The 20354-nt window shown below is 40.4% G+C and overlaps 1 protein-coding gene across 1 annotated transcript in view; it reads left to right on the top strand.

Moving 5' to 3' along the window:
- Positions 1 to 3148: 3148 nt before the first annotated feature.
- Positions 3149 to 20354, top strand: part of LOC141111492 (uncharacterized) — a 75193-nt gene continuing 57987 nt past the window's right edge. Inside the window, exons 1-3 of the mRNA XM_073603784.1 lie at positions 3149 to 3212; positions 3718 to 3828; positions 6151 to 6297. Coding sequence (XP_073459885.1) covers positions 3161 to 3212; positions 3718 to 3828; positions 6151 to 6297 — 310 coding nt within the window. The 5' untranslated portion in view covers positions 3149 to 3160. The remainder of the gene's footprint in view (positions 3213 to 3717; positions 3829 to 6150; positions 6298 to 20354) is intronic.

The following is a 20354-nucleotide window of genomic DNA, read 5'->3' as shown; positions in this document are numbered from 1 at the left end:
GACACCCTACCATAGCTCCCAACTGTCCCTGATTTTGTGGGACTGCTCCTGATATGGAACAATGTCCCTCTGGCCCTCTTTCTTCCTTATTTCTCCCTCATTTTGGTCTGATCTATATAGTTGTATATAAAATGCACTACTTATCTATTAAAAAAGTGTTTCCCAGTGCTAAACCTTTCATCCAATTATTCTCCTTTAAGTGGGGTGTGGCACGGGGTGTGTCTTATGCCTATATACTTTTGCTAATATGTATCCTTCATTGCCATCTCAGAAAGTTGGGAGGTATGCCCTACATTCACCAGATGTCCTCAGTTTTGTGGGTTAAATGATGCATTGGAGAGGAACATCATTGAAAAAGAGGTGAATATTGCAGCCAGAGAATTTTAATAATAAAATAGCCTGGTGCTGGCATTAAGGAAGGAACATGATTTGTTCATTATGGCAAAAAGTTAATCAAATGAACCTGATTTTAAGAGATCAAGAAAAAAAATTAGCATTTATTATTTGCCATGTGTTTTAATAACAGAAATTAGATGTACATAGATGTAGACATATTGGTGTCTTAGAAAGGCACCCCCCCCCCCGCGCGTGCGGGAGACGTACGGGAAAGCGGCAACCCCCCGCAGGAGATGGATGGGAAGGCAGCACCCCCCCCCTTTGTGGGACATGGACAGGAAGGCGGCGATACACCATTTTCATAGCCCTGACTCATGCGGGCCCTCCTGGCCAAGCTCTTTGTACCCATGTTGGAGAGGACAAGGGCCTCTTTACCACCACCCTGGCTTGTCAGGATTATCAGAATATGAAAGCCCTCTTTAAAAAAAGGTAACCTAGAAATAAGCACCTAAATGACTGACAAGTCCATTATTAAAAAAAAAAAAAAAATCCCCAAAAAATTACCCTACCCTAAATTAATCCAACCTCAATTACAATGCCCACCACCCCAAGAATCGCCGAAAAAAAAAAAAAAAAAACAATGGACCAGGCATACAGGACTGATCCTGATGCCACTACTCACTAAATGACAGCTCCCTGACAGCTAAATAAAGGAACAGGTGAGGAAAGTGGTAACATCATTGATTAAACATGGCCATGGCCATATTTGGTTAATATACCTGCCCAAATATGACCAGTGGCCATATTTGGGCAGTGATGTCAATGCTATCCCCGCCCCTGTATTTATGTGGCCAGGGATTCCTAGTCATGTACAGTAAGTCAATGGTGCCAGTTACATCAATGGTTGCTAAGGATGCAGCAAATATCAGAACCTACCCCTTCCAAAGCAATAATTGACAGTGGAAAGCTGTCATCTATAGAAGCGGTAGAGAAATACTGCCTTTTATATACGAAGTTTGGCTCCCGAAGAACAGGGAGGGAAACAGGCCAACTGACCAAATTAACCTGTCCAACAGTCTGAGTAAAAAAACAGGGGTTTAGTTAGTACGCATTTGCAAACGCATGCATAAGCTGCAAGGCCTCTTCACGGCACCCTGTGTATGCTTGCAGTCCTAACGCTACTGAATTTATAAGCGTCTCCACAATGGAAGCACATGCATTAAAGGGATAGATGAGGGGCAGGTGGGCCTGGAGGTAGCCCAATGCCCCTTAAAGGAACAGGAGCACACTGGACACAAAGCAAGAGCAGCTTATGCATGCGTTTGCAAATGCGTGCTAACTAAACCCCTGTTTTTAACGCCTCCAGGCCCACCTGCCCCTCATCTATCCATCTGCCCCTCATCTAATTATAAGCGGAGACTTGGAGTAAGCCTTCTTGTCCAACATCAGTGCCTGATCTCACAAATGTGCTTCTGGAAGAATGGTCAAACATTTCCATAGACACACTCCTATACCTTGTGGACAGCCTTTCCAGAAGAGTTATAGCTATTAAGGGTGGGCCAACTCAATATTGAACCCTACGGACTAAGACTGGGATGTCATTAAAGTTCATGTGCGTGTAAAAGCCGACGTCCCAATACTTTTGTCAATATAGCGTTGATTTTATCATTCCCTTTCTCTACAGCCCCAGCTGCACCAACTAATTATTAGGAAGCACTCTGAGGCTTCCTTCTCATTCACAAACTGAAGCATAGTAAAGCCATTTTACTATGCCTCAGTGATGAATGAACACATGAGTGATTGGTACAGATTGCTCACTGTTCATTCAGGAAAGGAAGGGGCCAATAAATTACATTTACTGACTCGTTTCCCGCTCTCCATCCTGAAAGTAGGAGAAGCTGGCAGTGTTACAGGGAGAGGCTGAAGAGGATCGGTGTCTGCAATAAGACAGTACAGCCGGCCCTCCTGCTCAGCAGGTGCCCGGGCCCCCCTTTTGAACTGATGGGGCCCGGGCCCAGTACAGGAGGGCTGGCTGTACTGCCTTATCAGTGGGCCTGGTTGTTTTACAAGGTCATTGTTTACAATCTTTTTAAAGAATAAAATGTAACTGTTGGTCGCTCGATGTAGTTCATTGAGGTTCCTGGCAGAATGTAACTGCCTGTCCATAGTAAAGGTACAGGCAGACAGCTACACAGCCAGTCTGCAGGACCGTGGCATTACACCCACCGTCTACTGATTTTGGGTGCAATGCTTTACAGGTCCCTAACAAAAATAAATAATAAATGCATATTTTTTTACCTGCAAAAAATGTGCATTTATTTTTTTTATTTCTTTGTAAAAGTGAACTTATCCTTTAAGAAAACTATAGCATTCACCACATCTCAGGACTAGTAGCTGCGATTTATTACATATTTGTTCTTGGATTTAGATACAATAAATAATACTAATTAAATAAATAATACAATAAATACAATTAAAGGAATACTAAAATATCTTTAAAATACCATTGGTTGTGAGGCCACGTGGCATACCTTATGTATACTTCGGTAATATTACAGGTTGATAAAGCAGGGTCTATGCCTCTAAAGCATTGTTAAATTTTTTTTTTGTTACGTTCTCATTCCTACCAAGTTCTTGTCTTCTAACTTGTTTTGCTGCATATTTCCATTATAATCTATGACATTGATTAAAAGGATGACTTTTTAGTTTCCTCATACCATTGGTCATATTCACCCCCCTCCAGATTTCACATAAAATAGGCTCAGCATTGACCTCCAGCAGTAGTGACGGAGGTGACACCAGGGCAGAACACGTTGGGTGGAGAATGGACGGTCTGCTGAGTTTTCTCTGCCTGCTTTGTGTCTTCATAACACCAGGTATGTCTGATCCCAGCAGGGGATAGATTTTGAACTACATCCATGCTATCTCTGTGGAATGAGAAGGTCCACGTCCCGTCATAGTCAATGAGATAGTTAGGTGTGTTGCTGGTTGGATCACCAGGCCATATATTACATCTTTATTCTTGGGTTTAGTGGTTGTCACTTTTGTCTTGCAGCCCTGGGGTTATGGGGTTAAATCCTAGTCAGGATTACATGGAGTTTACATGTTCTCCATTTGCTTGCATACTCCAAAGACATGCTGGTAGACTAATTGCCTCCTGTGTAAATTATCCCTAGTATGTGAGCGAGGGAAACCTTAGATTGTAAGCTATTTGAGGGCATGGACTGGTGAATGTACAATATTTAAAATGCTGTGTGAATTGATGGCACCATTTAAATACCTGTAATAAATACAATTTTACAATAAATGGAAGCTAGTGTTCATGCAAGGGGTTCTGTCTGTCAATCAATATTCACTCTTATATTCTAATATATTTTTCAGGTCATTCTCTTTCATGCATCAAATGTGTGGGACTAAATTCCTGCACGGGAGATTCTGAGACATGTATGTCTAATTACAGTTGCGGCGTGGTCTATAGAGAGACCACTGAAGGTAAGCCTTGCAAAATATTTCTGGAGTACAATCAATTTTTATTTTCATTATTTATTATATTTAATGAGGACTCATAGGCGTGCGCACAGGTGGTGCCAGATGTTGCTGGGCACACCCTAATCACCCTGTTTTGCACAGAATCCCCCTGCTGCTTGGCTGCAGAAAAAGGGACTGAGGAATCTCTGTCCCCAGTCTCTTTCTCTGTCTCAAAAGTGAGACATCAGGGGTCTGTCCAGACCCCTGATATTTCATCAAAGCCCCCAATGGGGCTCCTAAAAAACTGTAAAAAAATAAAACAATAAAAAATTATTGTAAAAGAGTATGGTAAAAAATGCCCTACTAACACCGTTCACTGCTCTACTGACACTGTCCACTGCCCTGATGCTATATATATATATATATATATATATATATATATATATATATATATATATATATGTATGTATGTATATATATATATATATATATATATATATATATATATGTATGTATGTATATATATATATATATATATATATATATATATATTCAGTCACACAGTATGTGTGTGAGTTTTGGGGTGCACACCCTAATGCAATAGGCTGCACACACCTATGTGAGGACTCCGACAAAAGCAAATAATTCTAAGTAGAGTGAGTGAAAGTGATTTTCTCCGATGGGTTTGTGAGGGTTCCCTGATCCTTGAAGTCTGTATTGCCTTGGGCAAGATTGTCTTGTGGTGACTTTAGGTTCTCTAGTATGCATAGTCTTGTATGTATGATTCTTAAAGGCTGTATTGTCTCCACCATGTTTGTCTTGTGGTGGATTCAGGGCTTCTAATATGTCTACTCTAATACTCTATGTGTGATATTTCAAGGCTGTATTGTCTTGGCCATGCTTGTTTTATGGTGTCTTAAAGTGTAGTTCCACCCAAAAGTGGAACCTCTGCTTATCTTCTTCCTCCCCCCCTCCGGTGCCACATTTGGCACCTTTCAAGGGGGAGGGGGGAACGGGTACCTGTTTTTGACAGGTACCCGTCCCCACTTCCTGGAGACAGAGCCATGGCGCCATCCCTCAGAAGTTTGGTCCCCTCCTCCGCCGCCAGGCCAGTTATAAAATGTAACACGCTTCGTGCATGTGCAGTAGGGAACCAGCTGTCAAGCCAAAAGGCTTCACTACCAGTTTCCCTTATGACGAATGGTGACAGAGGCACCCGACAGCCAATACGAAAATCGGCTGTTGTGCCAACATCACGGGCTCCCTGGACAGGTAAGTGTCCATATATTAAAAATCAGCAGCTACAGTATTTGTAGCTGCTGACTTTCAATTTTTTCCCCAGGCAGAACACCTCTTTAAGTTCTCCAGTATGTCTAGTCCACTGTGTAAAAAAATGATCATGTCTTAAAGGGTCAGTCCACCCAAAACAGATTTTAGTTTTTGAGAAATATAAACCTTAGCGCCTTTGGATTATATAATTGATCATCAAACTCCAGCTGCAGTAAAAAAAGCTCGCTAGTAAGCAAATGGCAAAGAAGCAAAGTAGGAATGTAAAAACAGTTTGCTGTGCTTAGGGTTGATCAAATTCATATAAAACATGCAAAATACGCAAAAAAATTCAGAACATGCAAAAAACATGCATAACACACAAAGGGTTAATAAAGTCCCATTAGGTGATGAAATAAAGTCCTTGTGCTTAAATTGACATCTCCTGTGCAATGGTGTTAAGACTGGGTGCCCCACATAGATGTACACACACCCTGGATGTTGACCAACTATCACTAGTATGGTCCAAAAGGCATGTGGGGATACCCCTAGGGAGCCTGTTGAAATGACATCTCTTGCAAGAGTGCACCTGAAAACGACAAACGAAAACGACAAACGAAAACCTTCATTGTGCAATGTTGTAAAATGCGCAATGAAGGTTTTCCTTTAAAAATATTTGCATATGGTTTCTCCATAGATGTACACATAAACTAACTGCGGCTGTCTCCTGATGAAGTGGGCGCTGTCCCGTGAAATGCATAGAGATTACCGCTTCTGCAAATCAACAATGATTTACTAACCACATTGGCATTTAGAATGCCCTTTGGTGAAACAGTGTTTTTATTTCTTCACGAAAATGTGGATATGTATATGTTTTTTTATGTAAATTGAAATCATTTTTATATATTTTTTTAATTTGTTGTACCATTTTACTTAGCACCAATCCTAAAAGTCTTTTTGGTTGTTCTGGTATATTGGGGACTGAGTGCTGCTAAGGTCTGAGCATGGGGGGGGGGCTGTTTTTGTTTCTAGATTAATATATTGCAGCTATATAATTCTACTGTATTAATTATTGTGCAGGGGGAAACATCACTACAGTCTATATACAGTCATGTGTGTCGAATAGCAAGTGTAATAAAACGGGCAGCATCAGCTATACTGGCGGCACAATAAAGATGGGGATTTCATGCTGCGACACCGATAACTGCACTGCACCTCCACCCCAATGTAAGTTCCTTTATTTTATTATTAATATTTTTATGTTCTCATTCACAAAATATTAAAATATTAACATATTCACAATATTAATACTTTTATAGTCACATATTTACATTTCCCTAAATACAAACCCCAATATATCCTCAACGTGAAATCAATTTCACCTCTATACATAAAAGTGTATCAATTCTTCAAAATTAAGTAAATCAAATATTTCATATAAATTTCATTTCATAAATAGTATAAAAAAATCACAATGTTTGGGTGCAGTCTTACCCCAAGTTTCCAGGTATCTGTAAATACTTTAATTGTTCTTTCAATTATTTTATTTATTCCATCATAAGACAAGTTCAAATACATATACATATACAGTAGAACAGGCTAATATTACATCCATTATCACATGAAATCATATCTTAATATCTATCATGTAGTAAATTAAGTCGCTACCCGGACACTACTCATCAGCACAAAATTCTTAACCAAGAATCCCCTGTCCAGCCAGCCTGTAGTCTCGAACTCGTCTTAATCTATTTTATACAAAAGAAAATATTTTATACAAAAACAACAAAACAACAAAGCAACAAAAAAAAAAAAAAAGGGGGGGGGGGGAGGTCAAGCTCCTCCATGGAAATATACCTCAATTGTGCTCATGTATCAAAAGGAGGATTGAGTTAAGAACCTTGAATTAAGTACTCCCTCTAACTACCCGGATTAATGTCAAGGAGGGTGCTTCCCTCCCCTGAAACCATAAACACATTCCAAAGTCACCAAGTCTTAGAGTAACGCTCCTGCTGGTGTCGCGCAGAAATCCATAAACATTTGAACAATACGTCTAATTTCTGTCCAAAACTTCTCTAGTTTAGGACACTTCCAGAAAATATGTAACATCGTACACCTGTCTCTCTGACATCTCCAACACAAGTCAGAGGAGTCAGGAAAGATTCTCTTCAGTTTCACTGGCGTTCTGTACCACCGAGCGAAAATTTTGTAATTAGTCTCTTGAACTTTCGCACAGATCGATGATTCATGCGTAAATTTAAGAATATGTTGTAACTGTGTTAAGCTAAAAGGCTTTCCCAACTCTTGTTCCCATTCCTGAACACACTTCAAAAGATTACTTCCCTTAAGTGTAATCAATAGTTCATAATTGACCGATAAAGTATGAGATATTGCTCCAGTCTCTGCGCACATTTTTTCAAAAGTGTTAAGGGGCCTGGTAAACCGTTCCGGGGCCGGAAGAGTGCTAAAAAAGTGGGTGATCTGGAGAGCATTCCAGAATCTTAGTCTAAACATACCTGCCTGTTCCATCAACTCCGAGACTGTCTGCCACGCCCCAGCTTTTATATAGCAAGACACCTGTACATAGCCCATATTCCATAAGTGCTTAAATGCCACATCTTCCATCCCAGGAGGAAAACAGGGGTTTCCCAGTATCGGGTATAGGGGGGATTCCTCGGATGTTATGCCCATACTAGGTAACAAAGCTGAACAGAGCCTAATAGTAGTACCTATTAAAGGATGTTTGGTAGGCTCTCCAGGAAGATGGGCAGAGCACCATAGAGCTCCGTCCAATGGAACGAGCGACTGAGCATATTCCAACTGTACCCATAGTTTAAGATCTTTATGTCTGTTCCAATCAATTAATCTGCTCAGATGTATAGCTTGATAATATTTTAGTATATCTGGAACCGCTAGTCCCCCACATCTTTTTGGAAGTGTTAATTGGTTGCGTTGCAACCGAGGTTGTTTATGTGCCCAAATAAAGTCAAAGATTAACCTCTGAGTTTGTTTAAAATATGTAGATGGTATACGTATCGGCAATGGCTGTAGAAGAAAAAGAAATTTGGGGAGAATGCTCATTTTAATGATGTTACAGCGTCCAAGCCATGAGTGAAAGCCCGTTTTCCAATTATCCAGTAAACTTTTAACCTTTTTAAGCAATGGGGGGAAATTTGACTCAAAGATCTTACCTATATTGGGTGGAATCAACGTACCCAAATATGTTAGCGCTTTATCTGTCCATTTAAATTTAAAATTTTGCTTAAATTGCTCAATTGATATTCGAGGACAATTAACCCCCATTGCTTCTGACTTAGAAAAATTAATACGGAGATTGGAAATTAGACTATATTTCTCAAATTCTCTCATTAAATTTGGAATTGTGATCAAAGGGTTTGTGAGAGAGAATAGCATATCGTCTGCATACGCTGAAATTTTACATTGGGCCTCCCCTATTTGTATTCCTGTAATGTCTTGATTCAGACGTATTGTGCAAAGAAACGGTTCCAATGACAGGGCGAACAGGAGTGGTGACAGGGGGCATCCCTGGCATGTCCCATTAAAGATTGAAAAAGTTTCTGATAATATCCCGTTCGCCCGAACTCAAGCTGCTGGGCGAGAGTAAATGGAGGTGATCCACTGCAACATTTTATTCCCAAAACCTCCATATTGCAAAACTGCCAGCATATACCTCCAGTTCACCCTATCAAAGGCCTTTTCTGCATCTGTATTTAAAAACACACATTGTGTCTGTGTTTTATTCATTACCTGTAAAAGATTCAGGACCTTCGTAGTATTGTCTCTTGCTTCACGTGTGGGAACGAATCCCAGATCCAGGTGTATCAGGTTTGGAACATACTGTTGAATCCTATTTGCTAAAATTTTGGTAAAGATTTTGAGATCTAAATTGAGCAAAGAAATCGGTCTATAGCTTCCACAGGAAGCTGAGTCTCTCCCCTCCTTCGGTATCACCGAAATATGAGCTAGCAAGGTATCCTGTGTTAGTGTTGCTGACAAACCAAGAGCGTTAAATAATTTAGTCATATATTGGGCTAGAGAAGGGAGCAGAATCTTATAATATTGTGCCGTCAAGCCGTCGGGGCCTGGTGCTTTACCCATTTTAATGGCCTTTACAGCTTCTTGAAGTTCTTCCATAGTTATGGGACTTTCAAGGTTATTTCTATCCTCATCCGACAATTGGGACATTAATGACCTCGAAAGATACCGATCTATCTGGGCTTGAGTGGGGGGTTGCGTCTGTAAATTATACTATTAGATGTAACCAAGTGTGGGATATAGTTCCTTGATTTCTGCTCACGCAGAGACCTAGCTAAAAATTTTCCACACTTGTCCCCAGACTCGTATGAGAACTTCCTACAAGTTTGTAGTGCTGCCTTCGCCTTAAACGATAATTCTCCCGCTCTACAAGACTCTGGTCCGCCCGCACCTGGAGTATGCTGTCCAGTTCTGGGCACCAGTCCTCAGGAGGGACATACTGGAAATGGAGCGAGTACAAAGAAGGGCAACAAAGCTAATAAAGGGTCTGGAGGATCTTAGTTATGAGGAAAGGTTGCGAGCACTGAACTTATTCTCTCTGGAGAAGAGACGCTTGAGAGGGGATATGATTTCAATTTACAAATACTGTACTGGTGACCCCACAATAGGGATAAAACTTTTTCGCAGAAGAGAGTTTAATAAGACTCGTGGCCACTCATTGCAATTAGAGGAAAAGAGGTTTAACCTTAAACTACGTAGAGGGTTCTTTACTGTAAGAGCGGCAAGGATGTGGAATTCCCTTCCACAGGCGGTGGTCTCAGCGGGGAGCATTGATAGCTTCAAGAAACTATTAGATAATCACCTGAATGACCGCAATATACAGGGATATGTAATGTAATACTGACACATAATCACACACATAGGTTGGACTTGATGGACTTGTGTCTTTTTTCAACCTCACCTACTATGTAACTATGTAACTATGCCTTATATTGTAGAAGATCTGAAATTTGTGCCAGTTTAGCCAAAAGATCTGTCTCTAATGACGCGGATTGAGCTTGTTTATGCCGCTGCTCTAAAGAAGTCAACTCCTCCAATAGTAATTTAAGCTGTTCTGCCCATTTCCGTTTAATCCTAGCTCCATGTTTGATCAGCACCCCTCTAATGACCGCCTTATGTGCTGCCCAGACAATTCCGGGATCACAATCTGGGGTATCGTTGGCGCTAAAGTAAAATTCTAACTCTTTGATTACGTCTTCCCGGACATCTTTGTCCTGTAGGAGACTCTCATTCAATCTCCATTGAGTCGGTCTATTCGTCCGGGATTTATCTAGGTCATATGTCAAAAATATAGGTGCATGGTCTGACAAAGTAATAGAGCCGATTGTAGCAGTTCGTACTGAATGAAGTTGGGCACGTGGAACGAAGAAGATATCTATACGGGAGTAGGATTTATGCGGAAGGGAGTAAAAAGTATTGTCTTTTTCTGTAGGATGGAGTATACGCCATATATCAATCAATTGGTTCCTGTACAGGATTTGGGCAATACCATTCCGTGTACTAAAAGAAATAGATGACAGTCCAGTGGAAGTATCCTCCACTGGGTTTAATGACATGTTCCAGTCTCCTCCTAAGATCAACTGACCTTCTGAAAATTCAGTTAACCGCTTAAGCGTTTTATCCAAGAAAGTCCCTTGATGTACATTGGGAGCATACACTGTCGCCAATGTAACCCCCACATCGCCCACCCTGCCCTTTACAAACAAGAAGCGCCCTCCAGGATCTCTAACTGCGTCTACAAAACACCATGGTACTCTACTCGAGAGGATAATAGACACTCCCCTTGACTTCGCCATTTGATTTGTAGAATGATAAACTATTGGATATGGCCGGCTTTTTAAAATAGGTACTTTATCATCTCTAAAATGTGTCTCCTGTATAAATGCAACCTCTATCTTAAGACGCTGCAAGTCATGCAGGAGCATCCTCCTTTTTTCTGGCGTATTTAGGCCCTTAACATTGAGCGAGAGCACATTGAGGGTTTCCATGGTGAGGAGAAAGGGAAAAGAGAAAAAGGAAAGAAAAAAAAAATGAAAAAAGGGGGGGGGGAGGGGAGGGATAAAGCAATAAGGGATAAACACTTAAACATCTAACCTAAAAAAAATAAATAAAAAAATTTTAAAAAAGCAATATACTGCTAAAACGCTCACCGGTCCAACCCGGTACTTGAGCGTTAACCTATATGGGGTTGTGGACAAAAATGGTCGGAGGTGGGGATCCGGGTCCACCCATCTCCCCCGACCATCTAAAAAATATATACATAAAATTAAAAAAAAGAAGCCGACTTTCTAGGCCATATCGAACAACATATAACAATCTTTATGTTATTACACGGTATCAACTTACAAGAGGGTACAATCTTATAATTCGCAGTTTATAATCAAAGGCATATGGTAATGTCCCTTCAAAGTCTGAGGGTTCCCCTTTCTAAAAAAAAAAAAAAAAAGACCCAATATTCATTTAAGTCATTACATAAAAAAAAAAAAAAAAAAAAAAGAGGGGGAGGTACCTATTGCTTCCATGAATTAAAACACCAGTAAGTGCAAGAGTGAAAAAAAAAAAAAAAGAGGGGGAGGTACCTATTGCTTCCATGAATTAAAACACCAGTAAGTGCAAGAGAGAAAAAAAAAAAAATAAAATAAGAGGGGGGGGGGGATGAGAAGGGAAATATCCTTCCAATTGTGATAGCTAAATATCTATTTATCAAGTGCTCTAGGGCAACAGGCAAAGCTTCAAAAAAAAAAAATATAGAAGGGGGTGACCCCAATATCACACCAGAACGAACCTATACACCCATGTTTCTACTGGTTCTTCTACTTCCAGACCCAGTTTAACCATCTTTACATTTGGACAGTATAAAAAAAAGGGGGGTGTCTTACAAAATATATCATATATATATTAGGGGGCTACCGCTAGACCCCAAATAATATTGCTATCAATGGACACTTGAACAAAACAAGAAATCACAGATTCAAAAGGAGAAACCAGTGCCATAGACACTTTAGAAGAAGGAAGGATACACCAGCTGCCTCAATTAAAACACAAACACAAAAAAAACCAAAAAATTATTATCAAGTACAAATTTCAAAATCTATGACTCAAAAAAAAAAAGAAAAACAACCGTGCTATCCAAGTGTGAGGAAAAAAAATAAAAAGCCCTGTGAAAAAACAGATAATTGAACATCCAACTGTGAACTTATAAAAAGAAGAAGGACTATAACCTTCTAAATTGACAAATCTCCACATAGCAATCTCGTGTTCCAAACAAACCCTTAACCACTAATTGATTTTGTGTTAAGAAAAAAGGAGAGAGGGAAATACCCTTTCAACTGTGAATAATTGATTGCCTATTAAGTGCTATGAGGCAGCAGGTGCAAACCTTCCTAAATAATTACACACAAAAAAACAACAGAACCACACAAAAAAAAAAAGAAAAAAGGAGGGGGGAAGACTTATACATCATACTGAATGCAAATAATTATCTTCTTAATGCATCCTAAATAAAGGGCTAGCCATTTCTTATTTCAATAAGTAATTACATTAGTGTCCTGTTTTAGGGTATCTATAGCATCCATTCAGAAATTCCAGGGTGCCTATCTTAGTACCTATAGCAGAGGTCGAAATTACAGCTCTAAGATAGGAGGGACTGTATAAAAAAAAATACAAAATAAAAAAAAATAAAGGGTCCCCCTAGTATTCTTTCTGTCACCTCTTTCCTTCAATTGGACAAAAGGTCTGAGTCCTGGTTCTTAGTTCTGTGTTCTGCTGAAACTTTGGGGTCCACATCAAGGTTGCTATTGTTGTATCACTTAAGAGTTATTTCTCCGACCTTGCTTGCTCTGGAGGCCCGATCTACCCCCCATATGTGGAATATAAAAGAGCCAGTTGGGGGTCTGAATAGGTGGCACATCCATAAAAGCAAATGGTCCCGGGAGATCTGTCGGTGTACGAAGCATATATGAAGATGATGCCTTACGAAATGTCACCGTCAGTGGATATCCCCATCTATATGTGTACCCCTGTTTTTTAGCCAGATCTAAAATTGGCCGCAGACATGCTCTTCTCTGGAGGGTAGCCCGGGATAGATCCGGCAAAATTTTAATAGGGTTCCCCTCAAAGTCAATATTCCCTACTCCCCACGCAGCTCTAAGTATTTGCTCCTTCTGTGAATATCTATATAGTCGACATATAACATTTCTAGGTCTTTCTGGATCTCTTGATTTTGGGCCCAGGGCTCTGTGGACCCTGTCTAACTCAACCACCAACTGAGGGGATTTTAAAGCCGTCTGAAATATAGTATTCACTATTTTTTGGAGATCTTCTACCTCCGTCACTTCAGGGATACCCCGAAGCCGCAAATTGTTGCGGCGGCTTCTATCTTCCAAAACCTCCATATGGAGCTGTAGTTCCACCGCTGTATCAGCCTGAACAGTCTGTGTTTTTTCAATAGCTTTAACCCGCTGTTCAAGTGAAGACACAGTTCCCTCTCCTATGCTCACCCTCTCCACGAGTGTTTCAATGTCTGCCCTTACCGCTTGAATGTCCCGGTGGTGTGATTCCTCTACCCGGCGAATCAGGTCCTCAATATCCCGGCGTGTGGGGAGCTTTCTCAGTAGCGCTCGGATGTCTCCTTCCATGCTGCCTGTATCCTCAGCTTGTAGAGGATAGCCGGCTTCCGCATGCGCATGTTGTGAGGACACCGGGACTTCCAGCTTAGAATCCGGCATATGGGGTAAAGCAGGTATGCTCGGCTTGATACTGACAGCCCGACTTGAGCTGTGTAAAGCAGCCACTGTAACGCCTGGAGACTCTCGTAAGGGTGAGACAAAGTATTGCTGGATATCTCCCTGTATAGTGTGGGAAGCAGGAGGCTGGGCTCTCCTTGTTGTAGATCGTGTCTCCCGGGCTGTTCTCATACCGCGGCAATGCCTATTGGTCGGCTATTGTTTGGTCGGGGAGAGCATGGTGTTCCCGGTGCTCCACTCTAGCGTGTCTTCACACCGCCATGTCCAGGCCACGCCCCTACTTTAATCGTTCTTGTTGTTGTTCAGTTATTTAGTTGTGTCCGACTCTTCGTGACCTCATGGACCATAGAGTGCCAGGCTTCTTTGTCCTCCACTCCCAGAGTTTGCTTAAAGCGTTTGTTAACCCCCCCAAAAAATGGATCCTGCTCCTTTAAAGCATGTTATATGACACAGTGCTTGTCCTGTGTCATTTGGCCCCCTATAACACCTAAAACACCTGGCTGATCCTGCCAGTTTCTCCCCACCTCTCTGTAAACTGGCCACGGTGTATACTGGCTGCTGAGCCCTAACACTGTGGTCAGTTTCATCACCAGCCTGCTATCTACTCTCCTCTTTGCTCCTGTGTCCTCCTCCTCTCTCTGTCTGTGTGTGAGCCACCCCTCCCCCCTCCTGCTGCTCTCATAACACTTACACTAACACACCATCAGCACTGCCTCCTATTGCAGTGCCCCCCTCTGTGAATGATTTATAAATAGAAATGCTGTAAATACCTAATTTAAGAGCCGAGATAGCGATCACATGACCAGCCAGCCATGACCTCTCCTCCCCTCCTCCTCCCTCCACACTGACATCAGCAGGGGAATATCAGCCCCGCCCACTGCATCTCTCAGAGGAGGAAAGGAGAAAGCTGGCCGGTCATGTGATAGCAATCTTGGCAGTGAAATTAGGTATTTGCAGCATTTATTTATATAAATAACACACAGAGGGGGATACTACAATAGGAGGCAGTGCTGATCGTGTATACAGGTTAGGGCTCTGTCACACGGGGCGGATCAGTGATGATCTGCCTCGTGAACATCCGCTTGCTCAGTGGGGATCGCTCGGCTGATCCCCGCTGAGCAGGAAGATGACAGGTCCCTCGCTGCACACTGTGCAGCGAGGGACCTGTCAGAGCGCCGCTCTCCCCTATGGGGGATTGGATGATGACGGACCGTAGAGTCCGTCGTCACCCGATCCGATCCGAAAACGGATGGAAAAGTAGGGTTTTCCTCCGTTACACTTTTCGGATCGGAGCGGGTCGGATGTCAGCAGACATGTCACCGCTGACATCCGACGCTCCATAGGGATACATGTATGTCCGTTTTTCATCCGAAAACGGAAGCATGAAAAACGGACATACGCATCATCCGTGTGAAAGAGGCCTTAACATCCACTTTAAAGAGAAGTTCCGCCTGAAAAAAAAGTCAGCAGCTACAAATAGTGTAGCTGCTGACTTTTAATATATGGACACTTACCTGTCCAGGGAGCCCGTAATGTCGGCACCTGAAGCCGATCTTCGGATCGACTCATGGGTGCAGCCGCCACCATTCCTGGTAATGGAACCAGGCAGTGGAGACTTTCTTCTTCACGCCTGGTTCCCTACTGTGCATGCGTGAGTCGCGCTGCACTAGTTTGATATTCTTGCTGTCCAAGGGACTTTCATTTCTTCTCCAACACCCTAGTTCAAAAGCACTGATTGTTCGGCGTTCAGCCTTCCCTATGGTACAACTTTCACAGCCATAGGTCACTACTGGGAATACCATAGCTTTAACTATACAGCACTTTGGGGGTTATTTACTAAAGGCAAATCCACTTTGCACTACAAGTGCAAACTACAAGTGCAAAGTGCACTTGAAATTACACTGAAAGTGCACTTGGAAATGCAGTCACTGTAAATCTAAGGGGTAGATCTGAAATGAGGGGAAGCTCTGCTGATTTTATCATCCAATCATGTGCAAGCTAAAATGGTGTTTTTTATTTTCCTTGCATGTCCCCCTCAGATCTACAGCGACTGCACTTCCAAGTGCACTTTCAGTGGAATTTCAAGTGCACATTGCACTTGTAGTTTGCACTTGTAGTGCAAAGTGGATTTGCCTTTAGTAAATAACCCTCTATGTCGGTAGGGTGATGTCTGCTTTTGATGTCTGCTTTTTTATAATGTTGTCTAGGTTTGCCATGGCTTTCCTCCCAAGAAGCAAGCGTCTCTTAATTTCATGGCTACAGTCACCGTCTGCCGTGATCTTGGAGCCTAGGAAGATAAAATCTGTCGTGGGACACTGTACACAAATAAAATTGTCTTTTTTTTCCCACAATTAAAGCTTTCTTTTGGTGGTATTTGATTACTTCTGCGGTTTTATTTTTTTACGCTATAAACGAAACAAGACTGAGAATTTTGAAAAAAATAAATATTTTTTACTTATTGCTATAAAACACATCCAGTAAAAAAAAATCGAATTTCTTCATAAATTTAGGCCAATATGTATTCTGCTACATGTTTTTGGTAAAAAGCCGGTCCGCTCTGCTGCAGTATATATATGCGGTGGGCGGTCCAGAAGTGGTTAATACATAATTCGCTGCCAGCAAGACAAAATTTAAGGGGAAATCTCTCTAACCACAGCTAGCTGTCCATGTTTGCATGTCTTGTGCATATTGGCTGAGCCAATGCAGAAATGACAGCCCAAATACTGTTTTGGTCCAAAAGAAACCAAATAGGATGGAGGGGTGGGAGATGTTACGTCGTGGTTAGATTATTGTAGCATAGCCGTATTATGCAATGTGCAAAATCTATTTTTTCATCTGGGAATTAAGGTATTTTATAAGTCACCCACAGTGAAATTTTATTCTGTGCTTTGCCCCATTTAATAAAGCCCCTGAAGTTATGTTTCTGTTTCTGGAAAAAAAAGTATATTTAATGTTGAGCTACAAACAAAATTTGTTTTTGTATGAATTGTATATAAAAAAAAAAATAATGAAGAAAAATAAAAGCTAAAGGAAGAAGGTAATGATGGGGTTAATAAAAAGCAATTGGGGTTAACAAGGGTTTAAACTTTCATTCATGTGTTTGTAATAGGTTTACAATTCACAATGAGTAATTTATGAAGAATGACTACAACTATAGACTTCAGAAATAAAACTGTTGAAGAGATAAAGAGTAGGTCTCAGCTTTCGGTATTTGCAATATAGCCAGGGCTGCGGTTAGAAATCATGGGGCCCCATACAGCCTACCTAATCATTATTAGTGGACACAAACATAACAGAAAACCTGTGTGAATTACCCTTTTCTTATTTGTTTTTTTTTTAAAAAATGTATATATATATACAGAGGCGGCTCTCTAATTAGGCGAAATAGGCGGTGGCCTCAGGCCTCACAGTCATAGGGGCCTCGCACAGCTGGATTGTTTACCTAATCAGAGAGCCACAGAGGTATCCGCCATCACACAGTCCTGAGTCCCCTCGTTTTGTTACAGGGAGAGATAACAAGGCTGCGAGTGAGATGTGTGATCGGAGCTCAGTACATCTCCGATCACAGATAGGGAGAGCCGCTCAGCATAGCCTGTTCTGACAGATCTCCCCCCTCCCCCTGCTGCCCGCACAGCCAGACAGAAGAGGAGAGAGAGCTTCTGCTCCTCCTCCTCCCGCCCTCTCCTCCTGTGTCTGCCCCGCCCACTCTCCTCGGCAGTGTTCTCTGCTCTGCCTCAGAAGGGGATGTGTGGGCGGGAAGATTCATGCTGAAGAAGAAAACGGAAAAGGAAAAGGGGACTCTGATCCATCCCTCCAGTCCCTCCTGCGTCCCAGTGAGTACACTGATGTAGGGGATGCTCTTCCTTCCCTTCTTCCTCCACCCCCTTCTCTTTCTTTCCTTCCATTTTTCTTTCTTTCTTTCCATCCATCTTTCTTTCTTTCTTTCTTTCTTTCTTTCTTTCTTTCTTTCTTTCTTTCTTTCTTTCTTTCTTTCTTTCTTTCTTTCTTTCCTTCCATCCATCCATCCATCCATCCATCCATCTTTCTTTCTTTCTTTCTTTCCTTCCATCTCTCATTCCATCCATCCATCCATCCATCCATCCATCTTTCTCTTTCTTTCTTTCTTTCTTTCTTTCTTTCTTTCTTTCTTTCTTTCTTTCTTTCTTTCTTTCTTTCTTTCTTTCTTTCTTTCTTTCTTTCTTTCTTTCTTTCTTTCTTTCCTTCCTTCTTTCTTTCCTTCCATCTCTCATTCTTTCCATCCATCTCTCATTCTTTCCATCCATCCATCCATGTTTCTCTTTCTTTCTTTTCTTCTATCTTTCTTTCTATTTCTTTCTTTCTTTCCATCTTTTTTTCTCTTTCTTTCTTTCCTTCCATCTTTCTTTCTTTCTCTTTCTTTCTTTCCTTCCATCTTTCTTTCTATTTCTTTCTTTCTCTTTCCTTCCATCCATGTTTCTCTTTCTTTCTTTCCTTCCATCTTTCTTTCTATTTCTTTCTTTCTTTCCATCTTTTTTTCTCTTTCTTTCTTTCCTTGCATCTTTCTTTCTCTTTCTTTTTTTCCTTCCATCTTTCTTTCTTTCTTTCTTTCTTTCTTTCTTTCTTTCTTTCTTTCTTTCTTTCTTTCTTTCTTTCTTTCTTTCTTTCTTTCTTTCTTTCTTTCTTTCTTTCTTTCTTTCCATCCCTTCCATCCATCTTTCTTTCTCTTTCTTTCTTTCCTTACATCTTTCTTTCTCTTTCTTTCTTTCCTTCCATCCATCTTTCTTTCTCTTTCTTTCTTTCCTTACATCTTTCTTTCTCTTTCTTTCTTTCCTTCCATCCATCTTTCTTTCTCTTTCTTTCTTTCTTTCCTTCCATCCATCTTTATCTTTCTTTCTTTCTTTCTTTCTTTCTTTCTTTCTTTCTTTCTTTCTTTCTTTCTTTCTTTCTTTCTTTCTTTCTTTCCTTCCATCTTTCTTTCTCTTTCTTTCTTTCCTTCCATCTTTTTTTCCTTCCATCTTTCTTTCTCTTTCTTTCTTTCCTTCCATCTTTCTCTTTCTTTCTCTTTCTTTTTTTCTTTCTTTCTTTCTCTTTCTTTCTTTCCTTCCATCTTTCTTTCTCTTTCTTTCTTTCCTTCCATCCATCTTTCTTTCTTTCCTTACATCCCTTCCATCCATCTTTATTTCTCTTTCTTTCTTTCCTTCCATCCATCTTTCTTTCTCTTTCTTTCTTTCCTTACATCTTTCTTTCTCTTTCTTTCTTTCCTTCCATCCATCTTTCTTTCTCTTTCTTTCTTTCTTTCCTTCCATCCATCTTTATCTTTCTTTCTTTCTTTCTTTCTTTCTTTCTTTCTTTCTTTCTTTCTTTCTTTCTTTCTTTCTTTCTTTCTTTCTTTCTTTCTTTCTTTCTTTCTTTCTTTCTTTCTTTCTTTCTTTCTTTCTTTCTTTCTTTCTTTCCATCCCTTCCATCCATCTTTATTTCTCTTTCTTTCTTTCCTTCCATCCATCTTTATTTCTCTTTCTTTCTTTCCTTCCATCCATCTTTCTCTTTCTTTCTTTTCGTCCATCTTTCTTTCTCTTTCTTTCTTTTTCTTTCTTTCTTTCTTTCTTTCTTTCTTTCTTTCTTTCTTTCTTTCTTTCTTTCTTTCTTTCTTTCTTTCTTTCTTTCTTTCTTTCTTTCTTTCTTTCTTTCTTTCTTTCCTTCTTTCTTTCCTTCCATCTCTCATTCTTTCCATCCATCTCTCATTCTTTCCATCCATCCATCCATGTTTCTCTTTCTTTCTTTTCTTCTATCTTTCTTTCTATTTCTTTCTTTCTTTCCATCTTTTTTTCTCTTTCTTTCTTTCCTTCCATCTTTCTTTCTTTCTCTTTCTTTCTTTCCTTCCATCTTTCTTTCTATTTCTTTCTTTCTCTTTCCTTCCATCCATGTTTCTCTTTCTTTCTTTCCTTCCATCTTTCTTTCTATTTCTTTCTTTCTTTCCATCTTTTTTTCTCTTTCTTTCTTTCCTTGCATCTTTCTTTCTCTTTCTTTTTTTCCTTCCATCTTTCTTTCTTTCTTTCTTTCTTTCTTTCTTTCTTTCTTTCTTTCTTTCTTTCTTTCTTTCTTTCTTTCTTTCTTTCTTTCTTTCTTTCTTTCTTTCTTTCTTTCTTTCTTTCTTTCCTTCCATCTTTCTTTCTCTTTCTTTCTTTCCTTCCATCTTTTTTTCCTTCCATCTTTCTTTCTCTTTCTTTCTTTCCTTCCATCTTTCTCTTTCTTTCTCTTTCTTTTTTTCTTTCTTTCTTTCTCTTTCTTTCTTTCCTTCCATCTTTCTTTCTCTTTCTTTCTTTCCTTCCATCCATCTTTCTTTCTTTCCTTACATCCCTTCCATCCATCTTTATTTCTCTTTCTTTCTTTCCTTCCATCCATCTTTCTTTCTCTTTCTTTCTTTCCTTACATCTTTCTTTCTCTTTCTTTCTTTCCTTCCATCCATCTTTCTTTCTCTTTCTTTCTTTCTTTCCTTCCATCCAT

Source organism: Aquarana catesbeiana, linkage group LG10, assembly GCF_042186555.1.
Source record: "Aquarana catesbeiana isolate 2022-GZ linkage group LG10, ASM4218655v1, whole genome shotgun sequence".
Lineage (NCBI taxonomy): Eukaryota > Metazoa > Chordata > Amphibia > Anura > Ranidae > Aquarana > Aquarana catesbeiana.
Note: the sequence above shows the minus strand (reverse complement) of the source record. Positions and strands in the feature narration are given on the sequence as shown.